At 43.2% G+C, this 18,269-nt stretch overlaps 1 protein-coding gene across 3 annotated transcripts in view; it reads left to right on the forward strand.

Moving 5' to 3' along the window:
• Window positions 1-18,269, forward strand: part of MTUS2 (microtubule associated scaffold protein 2) — a 386,111-nt gene that overhangs the window by 298,841 nt on the left and 69,001 nt on the right. For all 3 annotated transcript variants that reach the window (XM_060770880.2, XM_060770879.2, XM_060770881.2), the window contains exon 7: window positions 8,929-9,140. In XM_060770880.2, coding sequence (XP_060626863.2) covers window positions 8,929-9,140 — 212 coding nt within the window. The remainder of the gene's footprint in view (window positions 1-8,928; window positions 9,141-18,269) is intronic.

Genomic DNA, 18,269 nt, shown 5'->3' on the forward strand with positions numbered 1-18,269 from the left:
TCTGGAAAGGTGTGAGCAGGCGGGGGACCCAGCGAGCGAATACCTTATGCATGTGAAGATGGTTTTGGAATTTTTTTTCCATGGATCCCATACTAATCTTGACATTTTGGGCTAGGTGGTGAATAATTATGCAGCAATTTTCCAAAATGGTGACCTCGACTTGCTGGATGGTGTGTTCATCAATAGCAGAGTGGGGTCACCCTGGAATTGGAGCTGTTTGCACCGAAGTCCGAATTGATGATGGCAGTTCTTGACTACATCATATGATGGGGAATCATTATGATAAGCCTCTTTCATCTCATGGAACGTCTCCTTTTATGTGTGGCTTTTCAAGGAAAGGAACTTGATGACTGCTCTGTAGTCCACTAGATCTATTATCAAACCTCAAACCACTTCAGCACCTGTAAAATCAAGACAGTTATCAGATCTGAGTTGTAAATTGGCATGTGGCTTATAGAGACTTATATCATCTCACATTTGCAATTTCAGCATCCTGTGATAAATTGAAGTGGGTCAGGGGAAGTCTTTAATGAATGCCCCTGGTGTGTGTGTGTGTACACACACATATATACATACATCTAAACATAACCAAAAACTTGTTGGGAGGGACGGTACTACAAGACCAGAATCTCCAAGCCAGTGTCGTCCAGGCTAAGGATTGTAAGAGCATCCCCCGCCCTCATCTTATTCATTCTCAAACACTACGCTCATATACACACACACAATGTTTTTCAAGTGCTGAACTGCATGTGATTCTAACTGAAATCAGAAATAGACTCATCAGTCTATATTGTATGCTTTCCAGTTGTTTCCAATTATGGTAAACCTAAGATGAACCTATCACAAGATTTCCTTGGTAAATTTTGTTCAGAGGAGGCTTATTGTGTTGCCTTCTTCTGAAGCTGAGAGACTTGCCCAGCATAATCTAGTGGGTTTTCGCAGCTAACTGGGGATTCAAACCCTGGTCTCCAGAATCAAAGTCCAATGCTCAAACCACTACACTTTTTCACATATTTCCCCAGAATTTCAGAAAAGCAAAGGCATTCGGAGTCATTACAATATCTTTAATGCCTTGCTTTTCAATCCTCCCATGAATGAAAGCCACACAATGGGATCACAATATGCATACTGCACCATTCTTTTATCCCCAGATGAGTGGAGCAGTCCAGATTTATTCCTAAAGGCATAAAACACAGTTTAAATTACAATAAGATTTTAGAATACTCGGAAGTACAGTTTAAACAGTCACACTTCAAATGCTGTGAGGCTGCAGGGAAATGGCAGATGTGTTGTACAATGTTTTGGGGGGATTTCCCTTAATTAAATCTCAGCCAGTTTAGCTGTGGAATCCTCAAGGAAGTCACTCCTAGGCTGTCTCAGTGGCCATACTATTGTATAACTTTTCTGTGTTTGTTTTCAGAATAAATATAACATTATCATTCTCTAAATGGCACATTCTTGCTGTTGTTCTTATTGTTTGAAAGCCATGATTGCAGTAGAAATGGTCGACTTAGTCCTATGATTATCCCTTTTCCACTCCCTCAGAAGGCTGAAACAGATCAAATGGCAGCCAAATTATCAGAGCTGCTCCTAATATGTGGTTTTTGAGCTGTATGACCATGTTCTAGGAGCATTTTCTCCTGATGTTTCACCTGCATCTCCAGCCCATCCCCTGTTTGAATATCAGCCAGCACACCAATGCCCTAAATCAAGAAATAGTTTTCTAACATCTACAGAGAAATTTGCAGGAACACCTCGGCAAACGAGAGTCCAAAAGTGGCAGGCTAAAACACCGAACCTCAATCCATGAGATGCAAAGCTAACTTTAAGAAATTGGGCCACAAAGTGGAGCCCATGACATGCAAGTGTGTAGAAGAGCAAACCACAGACCATCTATTACAATTCAGTCTGAACCCTGCCACATGCACAATGGAGGCCCTTTTTATAGCAACACCAGAGGCACTCCAAGTGGCCAGCTACAAGGACATTTAATATAATGCAACATTTTTAAACTTTGTGTTTTTAAAAATACATTACAACATTACCCTTAGTCTGCTTCTGATACGATAAATAAAAAACCTGCATCTGTGGCTGGCTTCTTCAGAGGATCAGAAAAAAAACCCATTCCAACCAATGGCTGGTTGGAAAGATATGCCAGTTAGCAGCAATGGCATGTCAGCCAGTATGCAAAGGAATGCCTTTTCGGCTGTTGTCCTGTCTCTCCTTTCTGCCTTGAAAAAGCATCTTGTGTAACACATCTGTGCTGCACAAAGCCAACACAAAGATAATGATATTGGTGGCATCTGTTGTGTTGGCTTATATCATCCTCCAGCAGCAGTGCTGGACCAAGGCATGTGGTTTTATTACCTGTTTCTTCAGTATATTGGCTTACTCTGGCAACAGCACAGAATTTTATATTTCAATGCAAACACAACCTAGTAGCTTCTGTTATTTACATCTAGTACTTTCAGCCTCTGCTGTGCATTATATCAGGGAACACAAATTTACTGAGAACTCATTTCTGCTCTGTAGAGCTTATGCAGGCTAGAAGTTATCACAATATTCAAGTGTACAACATGGATGTGTTTTTAACACGTCCATGTTGTGCACTTGAATATTGAACACAGGGCAGGGGGACCACTAGTCTTATCTCAATATTTAAAATCCCTGTTCTAAAATCCCTTCGTTTTTTGACCTGGGAAGAAATTTGCTTTGGAGTTCACATAAAATAAACATGGCAACAGTCTGAAGGTGTGCTGCCTTAGGATACTGGACAAAGAAACCCAAGTACAAATCCCTGCCAATGTGTTTATTAATATTTATTTATTGTTTGTTTATTTATTTCGAGCTTTTATAACCCGGTCTTCTCGACCTCCAAAGAGGAACTCAGGCCGGCTAATAGCAGAAAATTCATACACAAATAGAATAACCTAGGAGCAATTTTTCTTGGCTTTCAAATTTCACGGGGTTTGAGCTTGGGAAGAGTCCTTTTTGGGTGCCAACCAATTTCCAAAATCTTTCCATTTGAAAGAATCTGGGAATTAAATTCAGGTTGCTGTGTGGATAGGTCATCTGTCAGGGATACTTTGATGGTGCTTTTCCTGTATGACAGGGGGCTGGACTAGATGGTTCATGTGGTCTCTTCAACTCTGTTTTCTATAATTTTATGAGATACTACACCCATGTATCTTCCTTTATGAAAGGGGGAAATAGTAGTTTGCGAACATTCTCTCTTCACACCTCATATATCTTGAATATTTCAGGAGAGGAAAGGGGCCCCCAAACACATGGAAAGCTGCATTTGCCTTGAGATTTCCTTAGGTGGAATCTCAGTGGCAACTTTAGCCTTGTTGGCTATTGCTTGTACAGTGAAGCTTGCAATTGGGCCTGGGATACTGGCAGAATCCTGCTTGTGGTATATAGTGCTGCCAAACTGCAGGATCCTGAAGCTTTAATGTTGGAATCCTAGAGATTCTGGAAATGGGGCTTCAAAACCTTTCCCGAACTCAGACAAGAGCCCTTCTAAAGTCACTTCTCTTACTGCAGGAAAGAAGGGTGGCTCCAATTTCAGTAGGCATTGAACCCATTCTGTCTTTTGGCCTGAACTTAAGATGAAGGGCTTGGATAGTAGAGGTCAACACTTGGTGGTTACCTTTTTAAAGATATTGTCATGAATGACTTTTCAATAACCTTAAAGCATAGGTTCTTTTTATTGCAATTTCCAGTGTGACAGGGTATATCAGATTACAGAAAAACATTTAGACATACAGGCATACAGATTTTATGTAACTACATTGGATTTACAATTACATGGCTAACAAACAAAGAGGAATTCCATTTTCACTCAACATTCATACCACATGTACATGCATTCATCCTCAGGCTTTTAACTATTACCATATCATTTTCTCCCTCCTTGGAGAAGACCTGTTAGGCCAGACCCCGCTTTCCTGCAGCTTGTCAATGCATAGTTCCAAAACTTCCATAACTTCAAATGCCAAAACTTGGTGTTGAACTTATGTTAGTTCCTTCTTAACATTGTAAACATTTATGTTATCACTGTCCCAATTCTTATCAGAGTTTACTTTTCAGCTCTTATTAGCAACTTTTAATTACAGTCCAGCAAGCAGGTTTAGTCACTGCAAGCCTTAATATTATATTAGCGTCACCAAAATTATTAATTGCATCCATACATCCTTCTATTCTTCCACTCATTCCCACACATCATATTAAATTAACATTTATCAAATTTGCACATTGAATTTCTTATTACAATATGGGTGAAAATCCAGATCCACTGTTTAATTGGCAACAGAGCTATACACCTGCCTGCCTTACAGAAAATAGTGAAAATTCCTTCAGATTCATGCAGAAGCAGGTAAGTGTGTAATAATGACTATCCATCAGCATGCTGCTGGGTGTTAATTTTGCTCTGAAGTGCTGCGACCATTCAATATCTTTTTCCCCCACATCCCCACCTCACCGTTTTTTAGCGACAGCATTAGGAGCTGCCAGTACTATGTAGATAATAAGTACTTCCCTTCAGAAAAGAGGGTCTGTCACCATACAATTTTGGCGTTACATTTTTATAGCAGCATCAAGGAAGTGAGAAGTCTTGGGATGAGCAAGGTGTCATTTTTCTACCGAAGAATTGCCAGGGAGTTGAATTTGTCTATAGCTTAGCTGATTTTAAAATATAAAGGCACCAATATCTACAGTTCTCCTAGGGAATAAAACTTGAAGAAAGAATATTTCTTAATAAACGTCCTTTAGGAATCCCAAAGTTGGATTTCTGAAGCGATTCTTTCCAAATGCTACCTTTGGAAAAATATCCTTGGCACTGCAAGACAGCCTGGATGAGCCTTTGTTCTTCTGGCATCTTGAGATGTGCCAACTAAGCTCCAAGAGGAACTTAGCAAAAACATTCTCATTGGGCAACATTATTAATATGTAGGCTGAAAAGGCTGGTCCTCACATTAGACAGAATGAGACAGCCACGGGCAGGAGATTTGGGGAGTCTTAGAAGGGCAATAAGCTCTTAATTATTTAATTTGTTCTTGAAATGTATTTTCAAGAAGAAGAAGAGACACTTTGGGAATTTTTGCTTTATGTGTCAACATTATTTAGTTAGCTTTATGCATTATTGCTGGCATTGCTGTTACATATTCATAACCTAGAGTTACAGATCTATAACTTCTCTGTATTCAGTAAAGATGTCATCAGATGGGCAGGAGGGAAGCGTGGAAAAGCATTCGGAAGAGTGAGAAAAACATCTTATGCCGTTGTCTCATGGCGGGGTCCATCTTCAGGGATGCCCTGCCATCCAATGACATTTCTCCAGCTTCTCTCCTTTGTAGCAAAAGTACCACAGCCAGGATGGCCTCTATGGTACATCATGGGATGACCTCAAGTGGGACTCCATTTTGCCAGCATACAAAATGGAGAGAACATGGGTAAAATATTCATGTGATGATGTCCTAAGTCTATGTAGGAAGAACCACCCCACTCCAACTTAAAAGGCAACAGTTCAACTGCGAGATCCATTCAACTTCTGTTTGGGGCCCAAGGAGGAAGATGTATCCACACACACCCTCCCACCATTGAGCAAGTATTACAACAATCAGAAGCAGGACCCTAGTTACAATCCTTGTTTCTGCATCACTCACTCGCAGGAAGGCACTGGAGATATCATCCTGTCCACATCTCAATCAAAAGCAATTGAGCTAGCTGCCGATTCTTAAGTTAGGCTGCAGGAGACCAGGCCAGGTGACATTATAAGTATCCAATGTACAATATCAGTGTATGTTCCTTAACATGGCTGAGTAAGAGGAATTCGTAATGAAGATGTAATTGGCCTGCAATGTCTTTGGCTCTAAAATATTTGGGGGAGTGGGGAGGAAAATATCCACTGCTGTGTAGGCATACTTTGCTGTTGCCATCCTCCATTTCACAGATCCTCACGTCTCTCTGGCACTCATTTGAGTTGTTTACCATTTTATATAAGGGATATAACATTTTCATTATGCCATTATATATATTGGGGTTTGAGCATCCATGAATTTTGGTACCCAGGGGCTTCCTTGAACCAAACCACAGTGGATACCAAGGACCCACTCTACATGTGAATTGGGATCATGTACAAGTGACTATATGTTACTATGGGACAACAGAAAAAAAGACAGGGTTTGCTGGCATATGTCCCATATTGTTTCCTCATCTTTATAGTAATAAGCCTCAAGAGTTGACATCACTTCCACCTCTCTCTTAATCAGTGGTTCTCAACCTTCCTAATGCCGCAACCCCTTAGTACAGTTCCTCATGTTGGGGTGACCCCCAACCACAAAATTATTTTCATTGCTACTTCATAACTGTACTTTTGTTATTATTCAGAATGTGAATATCTGGTGTTCAGGGTGTATTTTTATACACTGGACCAAATTTTGCACATACCCAAAACACCAAAAATAGAATACTGGTGTGGTTGGGGACAGAATTGATTTTGCAATTTGGAAGTTGTAGTTGCTGGGATTTATAGTTCACCTACAATCAAAGAGCATTCTGAAGTCCACCAACAATGAAATTTAACCCTAACTTGGCATACAGAACTCCCATGACCAACAGAAAATACTGGAAGGGTTTGGTGGGCATTGATCTTCAGTTTTGGAATTGTAGTTCACCTACGTCCAGAGAGCACTGTGGGCACAAACAATGATGAATCTGGACCAAACTTGGCACGAATACTGAATATGCTCAAATGTGAACACTGGTGGAGTTTGTGGAAAATAGACCTTGACATTTGGAAGTTGTAGTTGCTGGGATTTATAGTTCACCTACAATCAAAGAGCATACTGAACCCCAGCAAAAATAGAATTGGGTCAAACTTCCCACACAGAAAATACTGTTTCTGGTGGTATTTAGTGACTCCTCTGACACCCCCTCACAACACCCCCCCTCTCGGGGTCCCAATCCCCAGGTTGATAAACGCTGCTCTTAATCATGTTCTGAGTAGGGGAAAAAACTATATTGTGTCGCCCAAATATGCAGCTTGGTCTCACAAACAAGTTCACAAAAAATAATATATTCAACTTCAGACAGCAGCATGAGGGAATTTAGGACTCTTGTGGTGTAGGTAATAAAGAATGGAAAAGCAGAAACATTATCTCTGCTGTTCACCCCGCAACATTTCACAGATGAAAACTGGAACACATTTGGCCAAGGCTCATCAAAGTTTGGTCATAGAATCATAGAGTTAAAAGAGGCCACATGGAGGATCAAGTTCAACCCCCTGTCATGCAGAAAAATTGCAAATGATATTAAAGGTCAAGCTTACAAATGATACTACTGAAAAAAAAGATTAGCTAATAATAGTTATAACTGGTCACTTTTGCCTGAGTCCACTGGGAAGAGGAATATTCTGTTTCCTCCTTTTCTTTTCCCTCTGCTGAAGTGAGTAAAAACTAACTTTGTACTTTTAATTTAGTTTGCAGTAATAGAAGTAAGCTGAGGCTGAAGAGAAAAAAGTAGGAGGAGGAAAGAGGAACTGGGAGATCTTAGAAGTAACAGAAACAGTGGGGCTCCAGAGGATTATTTGGAATTGTCTGTGCAAAATCAGGACAATGGAGAGTATGCTGCTGTATAGCTTTCTTAAGAGCACAGTAGGCATGTGCCCTACATATAGAGGAGAGAAATCTATCTCACGAGCTGTGAGAGGACAGTCTTCTGCTTGAAGTCACCCTAGTTGAAGGGCTCTCCAGCTTAAAAATAAAGAAATGTAAAAAGGGACAGCAGGAAAAAGGCATTGAAACTGCTCATCAAAAACTAACACCACGACAGTGGACTGAACAGATAGTTCACAGGTCACCTCCTCACAGGTGTGACTGTAAGATATATGGTGTTTCTATTATATTTATAGATGTAGTTATTTTAGAAAAAAATCTGTATCACTTTTTCCTTGCCAAAGGCAATCTTTGTGAATATATGTAAATGTATTAAATCAATATAATATAACTATAAAAATTGAAGAGGTGTAAAATTTATTTATGAAAGTAATAAAAACCAATTTAGATTGGGAAGTTAATTCGTTTTTCCCCCCAAACTTCTTCTCAAATGCCTAGAGAAACAGGAACATTTTAATTTGATTTCAAAAAGAAATAGTGTTGGTATCTGCCAGTCTTATCTTGTTCAGCAGTGTATTCCAATGCTGATGGCTTCACCATAGTAATTAGTTAAGCTGCCATTCCCAAGTATGCGTCTTTATATAGCAACTACTATGTGCAGATTTTGTGTCACCTCCTCAGACTTAGGTGTGGACTAGAGGTGGCATCCCACACATATGAAACAATCTTCATCTATGGCCACTTGCTTTTTAAGATGCATTTCTTTATTAATTTTAAGGCAGTGGTTCTCAACCTGTGGGCCCCCAGATGTTTTGGCCTTCAGCTCCTAGAAATCCTAATGGCTGGTAAATTGGATGGGATTGAGAACCACTGTTTTAAGGGAAAGGTGATAATTCATTACAGCCTGGAAAATGCACAACAACCCAGTGATTCTGGCCATGAAAGCCTTCTACAATACAACCCTTTCAATCAAGGGTTGCTTTTTGGATTTTTATTTGATGGGGGGAAAGTTGAATAATCTTCAAGCCATGTATGATTGGATCTGTAGATACAAAAACTGTGGATGTAGCCGTCTTTAACTCAAACTGCTGTGCCACACTGGATTCCCTCCCTTTCCCTCTCCTTCAGGAAAAAAGTACATTTTCTTTTTGTGAACTAGTGTTTTCTTTCTACAAAGCAATTCAGTATGAGCACGGTTTTCTTTTTCAAAAAGAGGCAAGTCCCAAGAGCCTTATGACTGAGAAAAGCAGTGTCCTCCCTACATATAAAACAACTGATTACAGCCTTGGGTATTCTTTATTGCTTCTTGCAGGACACCCAAAACAAAGGTCAGCTGTTCCAAGAAATGGATTTTCTACAAAGCCAGACTTGCAGACTCGAGAGGCTGAGCGGCAGTTCATCCAGCAAATGAAAGAAAAGTGTAATGAGCAGGCCAGGAAGCTCAGCTGCATCCAAGAGGAACTTAAGAGAACCAGCTGCGGCTTTGATGTCTTTGTTATAGCAACACAGCATTTCTTTCAGAAGGTAAGACCACTGTTGTTGTCCATCATCCAAATGTTTCCAGTGGTTCTAAAGCTGTTCAGTATTATTTTCCTGCGTTTCCCAGTAGTTGTTGGGGTTTAGTGAAGAGAACAATGTCACATTCATGAGAAACACAGGCCACATTAACCAATTTTCACTTTTTGAAGTAACAGTAGGGATCAATCAGATTCAGCAACTAATCACCTAACAACGATATTGTGATGCAATCCTAAGTGGGTGTATAAAATGGCATAGATAATTCATCCCCAAACCATACTGAAAATGACCCAGATTTGTACAAATTGGATGGATATAGTATAAAAAGAAATGGGCTTTAGCACCACCTTCTCTCTAAAACCAAAGAAAATGGGAGAAGATTGTAGCATTGGGTTGCTGTGGGTTTTCCAGGCTGTATGGTCATGTTTCATAAGCATTCTCTCCTGACATTTTGCCCACATCTATGGCAGGCATCCTCTGAGGTTGTGAGGTCTGTTGGAAACTAGGCCAGCCCATTAAAGCCTTCAACAACAGATTATAGCATTGTTTTCATAGCCGTATCCTTTGCAATATGAATGATAAAATTTATGACTCCAAAAGCAGACACCAATTAGAATCTCTCACTACATGAATATACTAGAAAGATGAATGAGGTAAAGTAGGAATAGTGTTCAAATGCAAAATATCCTTGGTGTTACTCAGAATGCTGCATATTTTCTAACATAGTTTCACATTAAGAATATACCACTGTCTGTTTGTTCTGATTATTTGTGTGTGCTCTTCTACATGCACAATGACATTTTAGATGTATATGATCCATGCAGCTAGCAGTAAGTCTAATGCCATTAATGCCAGTATTCACCCTGCCTTTCTGTCTTTGTTTGTGTGTATGTATGTATGTGTGTATGTATATATATATATATATATATATATATATATATATATATATATATTTGACATGGTTGGATAATATTTTGATAAGTTTGATGAACTCATTCAAAAGAAAGGCAAACTTCAAAATGATATTGAAAACCTTTGTTTAGTTTTGAAAGTTAAACCAAAATCCCAGAATATGGAAGCAGAATACAGTTGTCTCTTCACATTTGCGGTTTTGACTTTCATGGATTTGTTTATTCACAGATTGGATTAATAATGTTCTATGTGTCATTGAAGACTTTCATGGCTGGAATCACTGGGTTGCTGTGAGTTTTCTGGGCTGTAGGACCATGTTCGCAAATAATTCTCTCCTGACGTTTCTCACATATTTATGAGAGGCATCTCATGGTGCCAGAACTCACCATGAGATGCAGAGTCAACCTTAAGAAATGGGGCCACGAAGTGGAGTCCACGACATGCAAACCACATACCACCTATTACAGTGCAGTCTAAGCTGTGCCACATGCACAATGGAGGACCTCATTATAACAACACCAGAGGCACTCCAAGTGGCCAGCTTCTGGTCAAAGGACATTTAATATAATGGCAAGTTTTAAAATGTTGTGTTTTTAAAATACATTTTCAACTGGTTTTGATACTATCTATCTATATCTATATCTTATCTATATCTATATCTATATCTATATATATAATAAAGAAGAGTGTTTGTTTGTATGGGAAGGACAGAGGAAGTGTGGAGGGCGGAAATGTATGTGGCAGCGTTCTGATTGGCTGCCGCTGTGGTGCTATTTGCATATGGTCTCTGATTGGCCAGCTTCAAGAGGAGCCCCTGGTGGAGAAGAGGGTTCATGGCAGAAACGGGGCATGACAGAAGGAAATTTGCATATGGTCTCTGATTGGCCAGCCTCAAATCCAACATTCCGAGATGACAGAGAGGAAAGGAAAGGCCAAAGGGGGCTGGGTCAGAACACTCCCAATATAGACCGAAATAGGCACACAGAGCCCCCATCACCCACACAACATCCTACTGCAGTTTGGAGGAGGATGAACCATGGATGATGGGACTTGCAGTACCACCACTCACATTCTGAGACCGCTGTTAACCTTATCCAATGACTGATCAGGATCAAACTTCGCACATAGACATCTCATGACCCACTTTACGTCCTGGTGTGGTTTGGCCGGGGATGGACCGTGGATTATGGGACTTGCAGAACCATTGCTCAATTCTTCAGACCACTGCAACCCTCATCCAATTACCAATACATACCAAACTTGGCACACTGAGACTCCATGACGCACTCTACATCCAGGTGCAGTTTGAAGGAGGATGCACCATGGACGATGGGACTTGCAATACCTGCACTCCCTTCCTAAGACCACTACAACTGTCAACAATGATGGATCAGGATCACAATTTACACAGAGACCCAGCATGACCTACTCTACATCCTGGTGCGGTTTGGAAGAATTTGACAATGGATTATGGGACTTGCAGTCACTTCACTCACTTCCTGAGACCACTGAGACCCTCGCCAATGACTAATCAAGACTAAACTTGGCACATGGAGCTCCAATAACCCACTCTACATCCCGGTTCTGTTTCAAGGAAGACGGACGATGATTGATGGGACTTGCAGTACCACCACTCACATTCTGAGACCGCTGTTAACGTTATCCAATGACTGATCAGGACCAAACTTCGCACATAGACCTCTCATGACCCACTTTATGTCCTGCTGTGGTTTGGCCGGGGATGGACCGTGGATTATGGGACTTGCAGTAACATTGCTCAATTCTTCAGACCGCGGCAATCCTCATTCAATTACCACTAAAGACCAAACTTCCTACACTGAGTCTCCATGACGCACTCTACATCCTGGTGCAGTTTGAAGGAGGATGCACCATGGACGATGGGACTTGCAATACCTGCACTCCCTTCCTAAGACCACTACAACTGCCAACAATGATGCATCAGGACCACAATTTACACAGACACCCAGCATGACCCACTCTACATCCTGGTGCAGTTTGGAAGAATTTGACAATGGATGATGGGACTTGCAGTCACTTCACTCACTTCTTGAGACCACTGAGACCCTCGCCAATGACTCATCAAGACTAAACTTGGCACATGGAGCTTCAATGACCCACTCTACATCCTGGAGCAGTTGGGAGGACGACAGACCATGGATGATGGGACTTCAAGTACCTCCACTCCCCAAGACTGCTGCAAAACTCATCTAATGACCAATCAAGACCAAAGTTGGCACACAGAGCCCCCATGACCCACTCTACATCCTGCTGCAGTTTTGGAGGAGGGTTGACCATGGATGATGGAACTTACCGTACCTTCACTCACATTCTGAGACCTCTGCAAACCTCATCCAATGACGGATCAAGACCAAACTTGGCACATAGACCTCTCATGACCCACTTTACGTCCTGGTGTTGTTTGGAAACATTTGGAGATGGATGATGGGACTTGCAGTACCTTTGCTCACTTCCTGAGACCACTGAGACCCTTGCCAATGACTAATCAAGACTAAACTTGGCACATGGAGCTCCAATGACCCACTCTACATTCTGCTACAGTTTGGAGGAGGACAGACCATGGATGATGGGACTTCAAGTACCTCCACTCCCTTCAAAACATTGCTGCAACCCTCTTCTAATGACCGATCAAGACCAAACGTGGCACACAGAGCCCCCATGATCCACTCTACATCCTGCTGCAGTTTGAAAGGGGATGGACTTTGGATGATGGGACTTGCAGTACCTTCACTCACTTACTGACAGCACTGCCACCCTCATCTAATGACTGATAAAGACCAAACTTGGCACACAGAGCCCCCATGACCCACTCTATATCCTGCTGCTGTTTGTAGGAGGATGGGCCATGGATGATGGGACTTCAAGTACCTTCACTCACTTCCTGAAAATAATGCAGCCGTTATCCAAAGACCAATAAAGACCAAACTTGGCATACAGAACCACCATTACCCACTTTCTCTAATAACCCGGGCAACGCCGGGTCCCCAAGCTAGTATATAATAAAGAAGAGTGTTTGTTTGTATGGGAAGGACAGAGGAATTGTGGAGGGCGGAAGTGTATGTGCCAGCGTTCTGATTGGCTGCCGCAGTGGTGCTATTTGCATATGGTCTCTGATTGGCCAGCTTCAATAGGAGCCCCTGGTGGAGAAGAGGGTTCATGGCAGAAACGGTGCATGACACAAGGAAATTTGCATATGGTCTCTGATTGGCCAGCCTCAAATCCAACATTCCGAGATGACAAAGAGAGGAAAGGAAAGGCCAAAGGGGGCTGGGTCAGAACACTCCCAATACAGACCGAAATAGGCACACAGAGCCCCCATCACCCACTCTACATCCTACTGCAGTTTGGAGGAGTATGAACCGTGGATGATGGGACTTGCGGTACCACCACTCACATTCTGAGACCGCTGTTAACCTTATCCAATGACTGATCAGGACCAAACTTCGTACATAGACCTCTCATGACCCACTTTACGTCCTGGTGGGGTTTGGCCAGGGATGGACCGTGGATTACGGGACTTGCAGAACCATTGCTCAATTCTTCAGACCACTGCAACCCTCATCCAATTACCAATAAATACCAAACTTCCTACACTGAGTCTCCATGACGCACTCTACATCCAGGTGCAGTTTGAAGGAGGATGCACCATGGACGATGGGACTTGCAATACCTGCACTCCCTTCCTAAGACCATTACAACTGCCAACGATGATGGATCAGGATCACAATTTACACAGACACCCAGCATGACTCACTCTACATCCTGGTGCGGTTTGGAAGAATTTGACAACGGATGATGGGACTTCCAGTCACTTCACTCACTTCCTGAGACCACTGAGACCCTCGCCAATGACTCATCAAGACCAAACTTGGCACATGGAGCTTCAGTGACCCACTCTACATCCTGGAGCAGTTTGGAGGACGACAGACCATGGATGATGGGACTTCAAGTACCTCCACTACCCAAGACTGCTGCAAAACTCATCTAATGACCAATCAAGACCAAAGTTGGCACACAGAGCCCCCATGACCCACTCTACATCCTGCTGCAGTTTTGGAGAAGGGTGGACCATGGATGATGGAACTTCCAGTACCTTCACTCACATTCTGAGACCTCTGCAAACCTCATCCAATGACGGATCAAGACCAAACTTGGAACATTGACCTCTCATGACCCACTTTACGTCCTGGTGTTGTTTGGAAAAATTTGGAGATGGATGATGGGACTTGCAGTACCTTTGCTCACTTCCTGAGACCACTGAGACCCTCGCCAATGACTAATCAAGACTACACTTGGCATATGGAGCTCCAATGACCCACTCTACATCCTGCTACAGTTTGGAGGAGGACAGACCATGGATGATGGGACTTCAAGTACCTCCACTCCCTTCAAAACATTGCTGCAACCCTCTTCTAATGACCGATCAAGACCAAACTTGGCACACAGAGCCCCCATGATCCACTCTACATCCTGCTGCAGTTTGAAAGGGGATGGAATTTGGATGATGGGACTTGCAGTACCTTCACTCACTTACTGTCACCACTGCCACCCTCATCTAATGACTGATAAAGACCAAACTTGGCACACAGAGCCCCCATGACCCACTCTACATCCTGCTGCAGTTTTGGAGAAGGGTGGACCATGGATGATGGAACTTCCAGTACCTTCACTCACATTCTGAGACCTCTGCAAACCTCATCCAATGACGGATCAAGATCAAACTTGGCACATAGACCTCTCATGACCCACGTTACGTCCTGGTGTTGTTTGGAAAACTTTGGAGATGGATGATGGGACTTGCAGTACCTTTGCTCACTTCCTGAAACCACTGAGACCCTCGCCAATGACTAATCAAGACTACACTTGGCACATGGAGCTTCAATGACCCACTCTACATCCTGGTGCAGTTTGGAGGAGGACAGACCATGGATGATGGGACTTCAAGTACCTCCACTCCCTTCCGAAGATTGCTGCAACCCTCTTCTAACGACCAATCAAGACCACACTTGGCACACAGAGCCCCCATGATCCACTCTACATCCTGCTGCAGTTTGAAAGGGGATGGACTTTGGATGATGGGACTTGCAGTACCTTCACTCACTTACTGACACCACTGCCACCCTCATCTAATGACTGATAAAGACCAAACGTGGCACACAGAGCCCCCATGACCCACTCTATATCCTGCTGCTGTTTGTAGTAGGATGTGCCATGGATGATGGGACTTCAAGTACCTTCACTCACTTCCTGAAAACAATGCAGCCGTTATCCAAAGACCAATAAAGACCAAACTTGGCATACAGAACCGCCATTACCCACTTTCTCTAATAACCCGGGCAACGCCGGGTCCCCAAGCTAGTATATAATAAAGAAGAGTGTTTGTTTGTATGGGAAGGACAGAGGTGCGGAGGGCGGAAGGTGTTTGTGCCAGCATTCTGATTGGCTGCCGCTGTGGTGCTATTTGCATATGGTCTCTGATTGGGCAGCTTCAATAGGAGCCCCTGGTGGAGAAGAGGGTTCATGGCAGAAACGGGGCATGACAGAAGGAAATTTGCATATGGTCTCTGATTGGCCAGCCTCAAATCCAACATTCCGAGATGACAAAGAGAGGAAAGGAAAGGCTGGGGGCTGGGTCAGAACACTACCAATACAGACCGAAATAGGCACACAGAGCCCCCATCACCCACTCTACATCCTACTGCAGTTTGGAGGAGTATGAACCATGGATGATGGGACTTGCAGTACCACCACTCACATTCTGAGACTGCTGTTAACCTTAGCCAATGACTGATCAGGACCAAACTTCGCACATAGACCTCTCATGACCCACTGTACGTCCTGGTGTGGTTTGGCCGGGGATGGACCGTGGATTATGGGACTTGCAGTACCATTGCTCAATTCTTCAGACCACTGCAACCCTCATCCAATTACCGATAAAGACCAAACTTGGCTCACTGAGTCTCCATGACGCACTCTATATCCAGGTGCAGTTTGAAGGAGGATGCACCATGGACGATGGGACTTGCAACACCTGCACTCCCTTCCTAACACCATTACAACTGCCAACAATGATGGATCAGGACCACAATTTACACTGAGAGCCTGCATGACCCACTCTACATCCTGGTGCGGTTTGGAAGAATTTGGCAATGGATGATGGGACTTGCAATCATTTCACTCACTTCCTGAGATCACTGCGACCCTCGCCAATGACTCATCAAGACCAAACTTGGCACACACAGTCCCCATGACCCACTCTACATCCTGGTGCACTTTCGAGGAGGACAGACCATGGATGATGGGACTTGAAGTACCTCCACTCCCTTCCCAAGACTGCTGCAACCCTCATCTAATGTCCAAACAAAACCAAACTTGGCACACAGAGCCCCCATGACCCACTCTACATCCTAATACGGTTTGGAGTAGGGCATGCCATGGATGATGGGACTTGAAGTACCTCTACTCGCTTTCCAAGACTGTTGCGACCCTCAACAATGACTGAACAACACCAAACTTGGCACATAGACCTCTCATGACCCACTTTATGCCCTGGTGAGGTTTGACTGTGGATCGTGCATGGATTTTGGGACTTGCAGTACCTTCGCTCAATTCCTGAGACCACTGCAAAACATCATCCAATTTCCGATAAGGACCAAACTTGGCACACCGGGTCTCCATGATGCACTCTACATCCTGGTACGGTTTGGAGGATGATGCACCATGGACGATGGGACTTAGAGTACCTTCACTCAGTGAAACCACTGAGACCCTCATCCAATGACTGATGAAGACCAAACTTGGCACACAGAGCCCCCATGGCCAACTCAACATTCTGGTGAGGTTTGGGAGAGAACAGACTATGGATGATGGGACTTCAAGTACCTCCACTCACTTCCCAAGACTGGTGCAACCCTCATCTAATGACCAATCAAGACCAAACTTGGCACACAGAGACCCCATGAGCGACTCTACATCCTGGTGCTGTTTGGAGGAGGACGGACAATGGATGATGGGACTTGCAGTACCTTAACTCATGTTCTGAGAGTGCTGTGATCCTCATCCAATGACTGATCAAGACCAAACTTAGCACACAGAGCCCCCATGACCCACTTTACGTCCTGCTGCAGTTTGAAAGGGGATGGACTTTGGGTGATGGGACTTGCAGTACCTTCACTCACTTACGGACACCACTGCCACCCTCATCTAATGACTGATAAAGACCAAACTTGGCACACAGAGCCCCCATGACCCACTCTATATCCTGCTGCTGTTTGTAGGAGGATGGCCCATGGATGATGGGACTTCAAGTACCTTCACTCACTTCCTGAAAATAATGCAGCCGTTATCCAAAGACCAATAAAGACCAAACTTGGCATACAGAACTGCCATTACCCACTTTCTCTAATAACCCGGGCAACGCCGGGTCCCCAAGCTAGTAAATAAATAAATATGGCAGGCATCTTCCAAGGTTGTGAGGTCTGTTGGAAAACCCGGAGGATGCTTGCAATAGATGTGGATGAAATGTCAGGAGAGAATGCTTCTGGAGCATGGCCATACAGCCCAGAAAACTCAGAACAACCTAATAATGTTTTCTCTAGGAATCCCTAGTCCAGTGGTTTTCAACTTGTGGCTCCCAGATGTTTTGGCCTTCAACTCCCAGAAATCCTAACATCTGGTAAACTGGCTGGGATTTCTAGGAGTTGTAGGCCAAAATACCTGGGGACCCATAGGTTGAGAAACACTGCCCTAGTCCTTCAATGGGATTCTAACCCAGTTTCCAATGGGAGTTGACCATAAAGTTGTAGAGAGGACCTCAAGTTTCCAAAAGAATTTTTAAAAATTATCCAGTTTTTTTTTTTTTTACTTTCATGGGTGTTCTTTGCCCCTAACCTCAGTGAACATGGAAGACTGACTGGTTAGTCTAATTGTGCTACATGTCTTGTAACTCTAATGGCCCTCCCATTAAATGAAACTAGAGCAGTAGAGCTGACACCCCCATTTCCCTTTCCAGTAATTCTTTGATTCATGTTTCTTTGATGCTGAAGAACTTATAGTATGAAAAAAAAGGTTATTAGTGGCTTCTTACTAACTTACTATAGGCGGGTAAGAAAGTGCCAGACATCTGCCAAAGGATATTATCCAGGTCCAATGAGCTCAGGTAAGTCGTGTCTCGTCTGTCCCACC

This window comes from Anolis sagrei, chromosome 3, assembly GCF_037176765.1.
Source record: "Anolis sagrei isolate rAnoSag1 chromosome 3, rAnoSag1.mat, whole genome shotgun sequence".
Classification (NCBI taxonomy): Eukaryota; Metazoa; Chordata; class Lepidosauria; order Squamata; family Dactyloidae; genus Anolis; species Anolis sagrei.